Genomic DNA, 14,354 nt, shown 5'->3' with positions numbered 1-14,354 from the left:
AAATCTTAAATATTTCGGTCATATCATGAGGCATAATAAATATCGTATACTCCAACTGATAACGCAAGGTAAAATAGAGAGCAAACGCGGACCCGGAAGAAAAGACACTAATGACTTAAAAACTTACGCCAATGATTTGGACAAAAATCGACCGAGTTATTCAGAAACGCCTCAAATGAAATTAAAATTGCCATGATGATAGCCAACGTCCACAACGGACAAGGCACATGAAGAAGAATAAAAACATTTTTAATACACCTAACCAAGGTAAAGTAATAACCAGCCAATGTATGTATACAATATACATGCGTACAATGCATGCATACAACTTTCTCTATTTTTTTTGTGGAGTATTAAGCATTTATTTTTTTAGCTTAAAGAAGACATGGAAAATTATATGGAATATACACTCAGTAAAGCTGTGGTAGATTTATTTTTTTACAAGATGTCAATAAATGATACACCATTGTTACATCTACACTACAGTCGGTAGTTTATACGAATCAGCTTTCTGAAAAACTTCTTCCCTTTTATTTGTTTATTTTTGTAAAACCCAAAATATGTCCTTACACACAAACAAAATAAAATGACCTGAAACGTCAAACAGGTAAACAGTAACATTATGAGAATGGCGCGCGCTTGGAGTATGCAACTAGTGACGTCAGGCCAATAGAGAAGCGTTCTTGAAATTTAAAATAATGCTAGATTTCTAATAAAGATTTTTTATAGAAAGGCTTTTTCAATTTTGTTGAAATTTTGGACAATTATTCCTAGAGTGTTTCTTAACCGTTTTACATGTTTGAAATGACTTTTTAATTTTTTGTGAACATCCCTATTAGTGAGGAACAACAAGGTTTTCGGAAAAATAGGTCCACAATAGACGCCATATTCATAGCCAGACAAATTGCTGAGAAAGCACTGGAATATAATAAACCTGCATTTATGTGCTTTATAGATCTGACTAAGGCCTTCGATTGTGTAAGATTGGAAGATGTGCTAAGATTGCTAAAGGAGAAAAATCAGCCCAACAAGATAATAAGGATAATTAAAGACATTAATACGAAGAACAAAACCAGAATAAAAGTCGAGAATGAACTAACATCGGAAGTAGAAATCAACTCGGGAATCAGACAAGGGGATAGCTTGAGCCCATTGCTTTTTAATTTAGTCATGGATAAAATCATAGAAAACATTAAAGGTACTGGAAAAGGATATACCCTAACAACACACAACATTCCAGGAATGTACTACCAAAGTTCTATCAATATTTGAATGTCCTGGACATTTAGGGAACATTCGGTGAACATCTGATTAAATTATTCGTGGAATGTTACCATAAGACATTCTGTGAACATACTACCAATGTTCCTATATGTTCATTTTCAAATTCACGGCGCATGTATTTGTGCATGGTGCTTAGAGAGGGCATCACGTGACTAAAAACGACCAATGACCTCACTTCAGACTTCGGTGCTTCGGCCATCTTGACATGCATCTTGGCCTTGGCCACCTTGCCGTGCGTGATCGTTGTTTGTTTTTATTTGTGCTTTTTAAGAATATTTTTTAATTCGGATACTTTTATAATAACTTTAATAGTATTATTAATATAGTGCATAAAATCAGTTGGAGTAGCAGAAGCAATGTAGATAAAAAATCTGCAGGAATAATGTTTCAAAGGTTAGTATATGCAAATATGTAAACAAAGGCATGCCCCTATTTCAGAAAATATCCATTTATTATTTTAATAATTGCGAATAAGCCACAAACTTGCTTATTCCTAACTAAAATAGTAAATAGAGTTAATAACAAACGGATTATTTGTAAAATTAAATTTTTTTTGCGTTTTTGCTAATGTATGCGTTTATAAACAGGATGGTAGACCACACACTATAATAGTACCAAACTAATGAATACACAGTATGAATAGTACAGTCGGTTCGCTAAACTTAGTCTCAGACACAACTGGCTAGTGATTTTAGTAAATAATTTTGACAATTTGGTAAAATTGGCAAAAAAATAACTAAATAGTTAGTAATTTTGGCAAAAATGGCCAAAAACAAAAAATTACCTACTAAAATCACTAGCCAGTTGTGGCTAGGGAAACGACTATACTAATAAACAATTTCTAAGCTGCTTTTTATAATATTTTGTAAGTTCAATAATCATATTTTTTATTTAAAACTAAAATTTGTTAATAATGCTCAGTAATGCATATATTTTGTATTTTTAGCTTTCCAGAAGATCCTGCAAAGAAGGCATGAAGTATTGATCAGATTTGTTAATAGAGCAGTATGTTCAAAACATTTTTTAGAAAAAGATATTGACAGAACTTCACTTTCAACCGTTTGAGAGACTGTGCTGTTCCAATAGCTTATATCACACAGGTAATATGCTTAACCCAATTAAGAATACAATTACAATATACAGTTGGAAAAATTAAAGAATAGGGCTTTTCATTTACAGTCATTTGTTTCGAGCTACTGTCATATGTCGTATAATCCGTGTTGTATTAATATTATACACAGATTATATAACATATGACAGAAGCTCGAAACAAATGACAATCGATGAAAAGCAATATAGGGCTTTGTTCATTGTCATTTGTTTCGAGCTTCTGTCATGTGTCACATATATTAATATATCTACGTCATACGTCTTTGGTTTGTATCATTGATTATATCAATAACGTATGACGTAGATATATTAATATTATGTGACACATGACAGAAGCTCGAAACAAATGACTGAATGAAAAACCCTATAACCATGAACGATCACATCAATCACTTATTTTGTATAGGGCTTTTCATTCACAGTCATTTGTTTCGAGCTTCTGTCATGTGTCACACAATATTACTATATCTATGTCATAAGTTATTGGCATATACCAATGATACAAACCAAAGACGTATGACGTAGATATATTAATATTATGTGACACATGACAGAAGCTCGAAACAAATGACAGTTGATGAAAAGCCCTATTTGCTGTCTTTTTCTATAAATCACAAACGTTTGTTACCTATAGAAAAAGATCATCATCATCATTGGCTCGACAGCCCTTTCTGGGTCTTGGCCTGTTCCAGGATTCTTCTCCACTCTGATCTGTTTCGTGCTTTTTTTCTCCAGTTTTTTATTTTTAATGTTTTTATATCATTTTCTATTTGTTCTAAAATAGAAAAAGATAGCAAATACAAAATAAGTGATTGATGTGATCGTTCATGGGTATAGGGCTTTTCATCGATTGTCATTTGTTTCGAGCTTCTGTCATGTGTCACATAATATTAATATATCTACGTCATACGTCTTTGGTGTGTATCATGGGTATATGCCAATAACGTATGACGTAGATATATTAATATTATGTGACACATGACAGAAGCTCGAAACAAATGACTGTGAATGAAAAGCCCTATAGGGCTTTTCATTCACAGTCATTTGTTTCGAGCTTTTGTCATGTGTCACATAATATTAATATATCTACGACATACGTTATTGGTATATACAATAATAGATACAAACCAAAGACATATGACTAGATATATTAATATTATGTGACACATGACAGAAGCTCGAAACAAATGACAATTGATGAAAAGCCCTATTCTTTCATTTTTCCAACTGTAGATACCGTTGTTCTTCATTATCTACATCAGAGATCTAAGTTGACATTGTTGCCCAATTACAAAAAATTTTTGAATTCATTTTAAGTCCAATATATCACATAATTATTGCGAAGTAGATTATACAAGAAAACAGATTAATATTGAATGCAAATAAATAAAAACATCAGAAATAGAAAACAAGAATTAAGTTATAATCTTAAGTTAAAGTAAATAATAAAAACAATAAATATAATAAAACAAAATACTTATTAGTTTGTGAAAAAGCTATTTCTTTGTGGCATTTTTGTAATTATTGTAACTATTTTAATGGGGAAATAAGCCAGAATTTACTTGAAAAAATAACTTTATTATGGTTTCTACTTCCACATCGGACGTCGTTGTCAAAATACAAAATGTTTTATTATTTTCTTTATTAAATATTATTTATTGTTTATTTAAATATTATTTAATTTATTATTATTATTATATGCATATTATTACCTGTAAATATTTCTTCTGATTGTTAATTGTAAAGGATAGAAAAATTACCATTTATTTTATTTTCTTTTAGAATCAGCTGAGAGAAGTGGTCTACAAAAAACCAGGAAGGAAATGGAATATGTGGCTATGAAAGGCAAAAGAAAGGTTTACAAAGCAAATGTGACACATTTTTTTATAGGAATATCAGTAAATTACATTAAAAAAATGTATGAAAAGATTTTTTGCAATAAAAATGTTTATATTTATCAAGGATGCATTATTTGGTATGGCCACATATCGTCAGTGATGTGACAATACCTTCTATCTGTTTTTTCATGAGATTTGTAAGATAGACTAAAAACTTGTTTGGGCCACCTCCTGTTTTCATATATTTTTTGACTTGTTTTGCAGTAAATTTAACTATCTATTTACTACAAAACAAGCCAGAACTTACGTATGCAAACAGGAGGTGACCTTAAAAAATGTTTTTCGTCTCCTGCAAACCTCATGAAAAAAGATATAGGAGGTATTGTCACAGCACTGACGATATATTTCAGAGAATGTCTAAAAAATATACTGTGAATGTTCAAAGAACGTTCGTAGACATTCATGGAATGTTCCAACAAGATATTTAGTCTAAAAAATATACTGTGAATGTCCAAAGAACATTCATGGAATGTTCCAACATTCATGGAATGTCCCAACAAGACATTCAGTCTAAAAAATATACTGTGAATGTCCAAAGAACATTCATGGAATGTTCCAACAAGACATTCAGTCTAAAACATATACTGTGAATGTCCAAAGAACATTCGTAGACATTCATGGAATGTTCCAACAGAACATTCTAAGAATATTTAAAATGCTGACACAGCACATTCCAGGGACTTTCCAGGGACATTCGTGTGCATTTGGGGACATTCCAGGAATGTTTGGAATGTCCTGTGAGTACATTCTAGGAACATTCATGGAATGTTTTGTGTTATTAGGGTAAGACGGCGGAAAAACAAATAAAAATCCTCTGTTATGCTGACGACGCAATCTTAATCTCCGATAACGAGGATAACCTACAGCGAATGGCACAAACTTTCAATACAGTGGCGAAGAACTACAACATGAAAATATCAACAGCCAAGACAAAATCCCTGGTAGTGTCAAGGGAACCCATAAGATGCAAATTAGTAATGGAATCTCGAGACTTGTTCAATTAGTTCGTTGTTAATCGTTAATAATATCTGGGAATCGAAATATGTAGTTATGGAGATGTTAAAGAGAGCGTCTGAAAGCAAGCAAATAAAGCCAATTACGTGTCAGGATGTCTGAGGGATGTCATCTGGAGAAACAAAGATATGAGGCTGGAAGGGAAAGTACGCATATACAAATCATGTGTAAGAACGATCATGACGTACGCGATAGAAACAAGATGTGACACAGCAGAAACCAAGAGGATACTGAGAACATCAGAAATGAGAACGCTGAGGTCAATAACTGGGAAAACACTGAGAGACAGAATACCGAACGACAGAATAAGAGATCTCTGTAACATACAAGATATAGTACGGTGGGGAAGACAGAGACGACGAGAGTGGAATCAGCATGTGACGAGAATGTACAGCGAGAGAATAGCCCGTATAGCCAGGGATTCGAAGCCAACAGGCAAGCGACCGATAGGAAGGACCTTTAAAAGGTGGCGAAATAGCTGGCAGTCAACATCACAGCTACGAATACAAGCTCAAAATCGGTAAGGAACAGGCCAAGAGGCCTATTATAAGAAGAAGAAGAAGAAGAAGAAGAAGAAGAAGAAGAAGAATTTGAGAAGTTTAATTTTATTAAGTAAATCTATTGGAGAAATTGCAGGGAAAGATTCAAGGAAGGCGCAGCATAGGTAGAAGAAAAATGTCCTGGCAGATAAATCTCAGAGAATGATTTGGATCCAGCTCAACTGAACTCTTTCGGGCTGTAGTGTCAAAAGTTAGAATAACAATGATGATTGCCAACCTTCGTCGCGGAGATGGCACGTAAAGAAGAAGATTGGAGAAAGTTGAGATTTACCAATATTTCCTTGTATATCGCTCTCAAATGAAAAATTGCATCTATCAATTCTTCACTGATGTCTTCTTTATAAAACTCGCGCAATATATCAGTTTTTTTCTTAATATTCTCGTCATCGATATCTCGGAATGTCCACAAAATGTTAAATAGCGAATGAATTTAATCTGCCGCATTAAATATTCTGGTTAAATTGCTTATTATTTGAAAATATTAAATAGTTCACAGCGAAATATTGCGTCGGGCTCAAAATTACCAGTCGCATCACTACTGGGCCCAGGCAATCATCAAAAAATCTCACTGGCTTCTTGCGCCGTCTTTCTTTATTTTATGTAAATTCTGGATTTATTCCATAGCTAATTTATTCCATATTCCATTTATTCCAGTAACTAATATAGATTCTTCAACAATGGAAGACCTGATCCCTTTAGATTCTGACCCTTTATATTCTCCAATCAATTTCTGATTTTTTGTAAATCTTCTAGAAGCCTTGATATATTTTTAATCTCCATATCCATAGTTATCTGACTGCACTGCAGCATTTGACTTCTGTGATTTATTGCTGTTAAAATTTTATAGCAAATCAACTAAAGGTCATGTTAAATATAGCCGAGGATTAATTAAACGTATTATGGACATTAAGTGAGACAAAAAAAAACTGGTAAAATTACGTCTTTGATCTGGTCGACGCCGGGACCCTTACATCGCCGGGCCCCGTTAACATGTACCGGCTGTACCGCCCTCTCGGCGGCCCTGGGAATGGAAGCTGACTCTAGAGCAGGTCAAGACCCACCATATTATGTTGTAGAGCCAATGACGATGAAGAGATACTACTCATCAGTTTATCCGCACTTATTCTTAAGTTTTTAATAATAATTTAGTTTAGAAAGAAATACTCATTGTTCATAATATTGTTTGATTAGATTTTAATGTTCACAAGTAGGTATCTTATTGGTGTTTATTAAATAAAAAAGAATATGTGTGTACTTTGTACGCACGTAAGAAGTTATACTTCTATTATATGATTTAAACGAAATTAATATACTTTTTATTTATATTTTGTTTAAATATTAAACTAATTTATACTTACTACTTCTCAAACATTTTTATTAGAACAGTGCCAAAAATTAAAATAATAAAAGAATAAAACACACACAAACACATTAAACAAGCCACAAATGATGTCTGAACATTAATTGTCGAAAATTTTTTTAACTAAATACGTATTTTCTGAAAATACAATTATATAATAAATATACTTACAATCATAAAATGTATTAAAAACAAACAAAAAAGAAAGTTTCTATTGGGACTCGAACCAGCGCTGATAAGAGCGGTTGGTATTGGAATTCATTCGCCTTCTCCGCTTAGCCACGGACACTATGTGTCATTATTTACGAAGATCGACTAACTAAACGGATTAAACTTGTGATATTTTGATATTTTGAAAATTGATCAAATTATTTTAATTTTGAATTGAAATGATTTAGAATTGAAAAAATACAACAAAACATAGAGTAAAAAAACAATATATTAGGTGAATATTGATAGAAATTGTGATGGTAATCAAATTATATAAATAAAAGTATTACATACTATGTATTTTGGCAGATCAAATAGGTAGGTTTATACCCATGATACATTAACAATTTTTACGTACCTGTTGCTTTTAAAAACTATTTAGAAGTCACTACAATATTATAAACTTTTTTGTTTCTGTCCTCACAACAATAAAACTAATATATTATAGTATTTTTACTACAAAAACGTTATTACGTAGGTCAAAATTTTTGACGTAAGAGAACTGTCAAAACATTAGAATGTGACTTTTCATTATTGCCGTGTTTATAATAAACATAGCAATAATGAAAAGTCACATTCTAATGTTTTGACAGTTCTCTTACGTCAAAAATTTTGACCTACGTAATAACGTTTTTGTAGTAAAAATACTATATACATTTGTTTACCTTTACCTTTACCTCCAAACCACAGCTGCCATATCGGATAATTTTTGACATGTCATTTGAACATCCAATCAGAACAAAGTTATAATGCGCATGCGCCGGGCTGATAGGTTTTAACATATAAAAAATCACCCTCTATCGCCGATAAAGAAGTATAACTTCAAAAAAAGGAATACCTTGAGGATCCTTGATAGTATATTTGTTTCCTACTACTGGAACTCGCACATGCTTAGATACAGGTCTGCTTAATGGGTTGTAGACTGTTATGACAAAATCGTTGTTGGTTTCAGTGAATGCACATTGACTAATATTTGCCAAGGGACATGTTGTAAATGGTATTGTAGGTACGGGTTCATCCCGCAAATAACTTCTCATATTTGGAGCAACTATTTTGCTGAAAAATTAAGTCAGATTTAAGCATATTTATTGCTAAACCAAACGACCAAACAACAAACAATCAAAAAACAGTAATAAGGGCTAGGATATAAATAGCAAGAACTGCTCTTGTAGAAATGAAAACAATTATCTGTAATAAAGACCTCACATTAGAACTGAGAGTAAGATCTCTGAGATGTTACGTGTTTTTGATACTACAATATGGACTTGAAAGCTGGGCACTGAAGCAAGAACTTATAATTAATAATCTACAATCATTTAAAATGTGGTTTTACAGACACTGTACTTGGAAACTGAAGATGGATGGACACAGAAGAAAACGAGCACGAAAGTATTGCGAAAAATGGGCAAATAGTACGAAATAATCAACACAATAAAACACAATAAAAATAAGAAAGTTACAGTATCTGTTACACGTTTAAATGCAGTTTAATAGAATTCTCTAGATCAGCGGTAGATAGAGTAAAGATAGTGATGACGATATCCAATCCCCGATTTGAAGACGACACAAAGAAGAAGAATTGCTAAGATAAAACATTCTGTATTCACTGCGAAAGCAATAACTGCAAAAATACTGCAATGATTTGTTCCCGTTAGACGTAAAAATAAAATCTATGTGGGGCACATTGTGAAGCTGCTAGAAGTTGATAGAATGAGAGGTAGGGGTGGACCAAAAAGAAGATGGAGGGACTGTGTGGCGAACTTTGAGAGAGAAATGTTTAGGTGAAGAAGATACGATAAACAGAAATGAGTGAGAAAGAAAAGGAAGGAACAGCCATTCCTGAATAGGGAAAAGCTGAGGAAGTAGAATACTTCTTATGATCAATTGATTTATATCAGCAGTAATTGACAAATTATTGATCATTAGTGCAGTCACTGAAGGTTTTCACCTCCGATTTCGTTGAACCTCAATCGATTTTCATGGAAATTGGTGAGTAATTAGAGGATACCTTAATGAACAAAGGTGACATGATGCTAACTTGCGCTTTTACCCTGGGGGTGGATGCCACCCCTTCTCGGAGGTGAAAATTATTTTATTTAAAATATAACCATAAGTCGATAGAGGGACAAATTATAAGCAAAATTTGTTGTATAAAGTTATTAAAATAAATCAACATTTTTTGAGTTATTAAAGACCAAAGATTTTATTTTTTCGTAAAAAAATGCATGTTTTAAATCGGTTTTTTACGTATAAATCAAAAACTATAAGCTTTTACAAAAAAGTTATTATTACTGAAATTGAAGATAATAAAAAATTGAATACATTTCTCACATAAAGTACCAAACATAAAGAACTAAACTAATGTTCAAAGTGAGTTATTGGCAATTGAATGTGTATTTTTTTCGACGAGTACTCAAATCTAAGTATTCAAGCTTAAATAACGGGAAAATGATACGATGTATAAAATATTCCTGCTAAACATTTGTCAAAGTACTTCGAAATACCTATCAAATGAGCTGCAGAATAAGGTAAAAGCGTCAAAATTAAGCAAGTTTTAATGGAAATAAAAGAACCGTTTCGAATTTTTTAGGGAAAAATGAAAAATAAAACATACGCCATTTGCACAAAAATTAAAATTTATAGTAATCCTTACAAGAACTTCTTTATGTTAGCATAAGTAATGTTTTCGGTAATTTTGACCGGTTTAGAATGCATATTTTTGAAAAAAAGATCTAATTTAAAAAATCATAATTTTTAAAATAATTGTAATTCTCATATTCTTTTGATAATAACTCCAAAAATACTCAATATACGTAAAAAATTATATATAACCAAATTTTAGTTTCTTCTGTGCCAAATATTCTACCTGTTTTACTATTTCCACAGGGTAAAAAATAACCGAGATAGAAACGTTTAAATCTTAAATTATGCTGTGGGAACAATGCCACCGGGGTCATTTAACCTTTTATTTTTAAAAAAGTAAGGTGTTTAAAAGATTAGGTTCAACGTATTTAAATAGCACTTGGAATTATCTTTCAAACAGTTTTTAGATGAACCTGATATCGTAAACATGAACGGTGTTATTAAAAAAAAACAATAACATTTTTTGGAAAAATTTTTAAAAGATCAATTTTGAAAAAATTTTGGAGCATAAATTTTAACGCTATCAACATGTTCAGGGGCTCATTTAATAGATATTTTTAAGTACTTTGACAAATGCTTAATAAGTTTATGTTATAAAATGCATCAATTTCCCGTTATTTCAGCTTGAATATTTAGAGTTTTTTACTCGCCGAAAAAAATATACATTCAATTACCTATAACTCACTTTTAGTTAACATTAAAAGGTTTTCCTAGTAAGCGGTTTATTTCATTTTTTGATTAGCTTCAATTTTGATAATAATAATTTTTTTGTAAAAACTTACACTTTTTGAGTTATTGATGAAAAATTAGTTAAAAACATGCAATTTTCTCAAGAAAAATTAAAATCTTTGATCTTTAATAACTCAAAAAGTTTTGATTTATTTTAATACCTTTGTATATTAAATTTTGCTTGAAATTTGTCCCTCTATCGAATTATGGGGTTATTTTTAATAAAATAATTTTCACCCCCGAGAAGGGGTGGCATCCACCCCCAGGGTAAAAGCGCAAGTTAGCACCATGTCACCTTTGTTCCTTGAGATATCCTCTAAGCACTCACCAATTATCATGCAAATCGATGGAGGTTCAACGAAATCGGAGGTAATGGCTCATATCCACCTTCAGTGACTCCACTAAATATGGTTTTAATACCTTAACGCTGTTGCGGTTATCCATTCACACTCCTTGATTCCGTTGGACAGAATTCTGGCATAATCGTTGGCAACATGTTGCTTCTCAGTTCCTGTGATTGCATCGTGATGTTGCATTACTCCCATAGCTTCGCGAAGAGCATTGAGATCAACTCTATCGACAGGATCTAAATCAGCTAAAGAATAAAGCTGTTTGCACACCTGAAAATAAATAGCGTATGCATATGTTAACATTAGTTTAGAATAATTACTAGAAAATGGGACCAGGACATAGAATATACATAGTGAACCCAAAGTAAATTTACAATATGGAGATTTTATATTTGATCCATGCCAAATTTACCATTTTCCTGATACCTTAGTCATTTTTTAAATACAATATCCTGTACTATTATTGGAATCCTCACTTCAATACGGGTAAAACCATATGTAGCACTTGGTATTTTATCTAGTCACGTAGGTCTTAAATAAATAAAACCTTTCAGTGCCAAATAGTTTCTCATTTCTGAGCCGAAAAACCAGGTTCTACCACTCTTCAGCCTCTTATTTCGATTCAGGATCATGGTGATAGATCAAGTCTCATCCATTGTGATGAATCAATGAGCAAAATCCAATTTATCCTTTCAAAAATGCTCTAAATGTGCTGCGAAAGTCGCAATCGAATGTGTTTTTGTTCCGTTGTTATGTTTGTGTTCCGTATTATGTTTCGGTGTTATGTTTGTGTTCCGTTGTTAGCGAATGCGGCACCCATTGCGAACACAGCTTTTTGAAACCCAATACTTCAGCCTAAATATTGCTTATACTGCCCAATGGTATGCCTAGGGTTTCTACTAAATCTCTTTCAGTCACTCGACAATTTTCAAATACTATATCCTGTATTTTTTCTACATCTCTGGTGTTGTTGCTGTTTTTGGACTTCCTCGACGTGAATCGTGTCCAAGGATTTTACTACTACGTTTAAATTCAGCAACCCATCTTTCTACTCTAATAATTGAAGGCGAATAGCCCATATACACTTCTAACATTCGGTTCTAAAACTTTGTTTTTAAAGCTTCCAAAAATAAAAATTCAATCTCTGCACGATACTTGATTATTTCCATTGTAAAAAATACTGTAACACCTCGATACTAAATTACTTCTAAAGAAAGAATTAATTAACATATTGAAATGAAACTTCACATATGTTCATATTATGAAGAGGGTACCAAGATAACAAAAAAATAGGCTAGTAGCAACGCCCTCTTTTTATTATATAAGCTGTTTATTTATAAACAGCCTTGTAATCTTACCTGTAAGAAATTGTTTCCTTCCCTCTCAAACCTTTTGAGGGTGGGTCGGGAAGTAAAGTACCCCGTCCAAAAAGCGTGTGGATCGGACGCATAAGGGAAGAAATCGTCTTGCTTAACATACCATTTCTTCTTTCCTTTAGTTTCATCATATATGGCTTTTACATAACAAGATGGTGTAGAGTAAATAAGATTATATCTGGAGCCATTAGATTGGCGGAGATTTGCGTAGCTAAAAGGTAAAGAAGAATATAATTAAAACAATATTCAGCATTGGAGATTTATGCCCGTATAGGTTAAGGTTGGCAATTGTTATTCAATCATGTATTATTTTACAATTTGTTAAAATAAAAAAGAAACATTAAAACAAAATAAAAAACACATAGGTACATGCAACAGAACATAACCATTATCTAAACTTTGTAGCAAATAATTTAATTTATAAGCTTACTACCTAATAATAACACGAATACGAATACAAACAAAAACTGACATAATTTACTGAACTAATAGACAAGAATTTGAAATCCTAAATAAAAATTTATCTAGGAGGCTACATCAGCACGTCATCAAAAATTTTTTTTCGAAAGTTCTGCGAACTTGCAAGCAGTTTGATTTGACCCGACCTGTGGGAGATGTCCACTCTATCGAAAAAGTACATTCGGGTGTAACAATTCATTGGGGCGAGGTGTTTTAATCCGAGCAACAACAGGGATCACCCCACCTCGCTCCAATGCTCCAGACCATCCCTTTCCCCACCATAGCACGCTGATGCGCGATGGGGGCACAGCTATCGTAGCCAAAAGCTCTTCACAATGGAATCCTGGGTAATAAGATTCCAATGTGGTGCCCTAATCGAATTCAAAACTAGGCCAGCGTGAAGCGCTCTATGCCTTTATCTTCTAATTACTTATCCGCGGAACTAAAAATTGCTTGCTTGAGCCCCAATCATTGTACCAAGCCCCACTGAGCTCAGTCCAATGGCTTGGTGCTATTAAGTATTTTTGTTTTTATGTTTTTTTATATTTTTTTGGTGGCTTGTACCTTTTTCTTCTATTTTTTTATGGGCTGACTTTACCTGATCGTGGTGTTGGACCTACGCTTGGGTTACGTGTTTCTTCGGCACTTGGTGTTTCGAGCTACGAACTATCTACTATCTACTATTTTCTATTTTTACTTCTTTATCACTTTACTTTCACTATATTCTTTGTGTTTCTCTTTATTTACTTTATTTCCTTTGCTTTATTCCACTATTTGCTGTTGAGGAGTTTGTGCTTCCATCGGTGGAAAGCGTCATACCCTAGCATCTCTCGCAATATGGGGCTTGGGTGGTGCTTCAGCTCCGCGAATTTGACCCTTGCCTTGTCTGTCATCATTTCGGTGACTCTCACCTCTTGTAGTTCTCTGAACTCTGAACAGTAATCTTTCTGCGACGTACCTCGGGATTTTGGCTCCTTCTCTTAGTCTGCTGTTGTGAACCGCTTGAATCTTCTTTTTGTGTGTTTTGCACACTTGTCCACATGCGAGAGATGCGTATGTTAGTACCGGTAATATTATGCTGTTTATTAATCTTAACCTCGTTTTTAGTCTTAATTTACTTTTTCTGCCTGTGAGTCCTCTTAATGTTGCTCTCGCCATGTTGGCCTTCTGGACTGTGGCTTCTACATGTTTTTGGAAGGTTAATCCTTTGTCCATGATGACTTCCAGGTATTTGGCTTCATCTTTCCACTCGATGGGGTTGTTCTGCACCGTCAGTTGCTCTTCTGGCTGTTGTCTTCATTTCTTGTATAGTACCGCTTGCGTCTTTTCGTAGTTGATGGCTATCTTTCACTTTATACTCC

General features: G+C 33.1%; 1 protein-coding gene and 1 long non-coding RNA gene across 5 annotated transcripts in view; one reads left to right on the top strand and one right to left on the bottom strand.

Moving 5' to 3' along the window:
- Positions 1-14,354, bottom strand: part of LOC126892010 (lysosomal alpha-mannosidase) — a 160,193-nt gene that overhangs the window by 60,548 nt on the left and 85,291 nt on the right. For all 4 annotated transcript variants that reach the window (XM_050661418.1, XM_050661417.1, XM_050661420.1 and 1 more), the window contains 3 exons: positions 12,517-12,745; positions 11,229-11,428; positions 8,275-8,492 (listed from right to left, as the gene is read on the bottom strand). In XM_050661418.1, the coding sequence (XP_050517375.1) occupies positions 8,275-8,492; positions 11,229-11,428; positions 12,517-12,745 (647 nt within the window). The remainder of the gene's footprint in view (positions 1-8,274; positions 8,493-11,228; positions 11,429-12,516; positions 12,746-14,354) is intronic.
- LOC126892021 (uncharacterized) lies at positions 1,212-4,398 on the top strand. Its single transcript, XR_007700653.1, has 3 exons — positions 1,212-1,677; positions 2,231-2,384; positions 4,177-4,398. It is a non-coding gene; the product is annotated as an uncharacterized LOC126892021 (long non-coding RNA).

This window comes from Diabrotica virgifera, chromosome 9 (genome assembly GCF_917563875.1).
Source record: "Diabrotica virgifera virgifera chromosome 9, PGI_DIABVI_V3a".
Taxonomy (NCBI): Eukaryota; Metazoa; Arthropoda; class Insecta; order Coleoptera; family Chrysomelidae; genus Diabrotica; species Diabrotica virgifera.
This window is presented reverse-complemented; position numbering and strand designations above follow the sequence as displayed.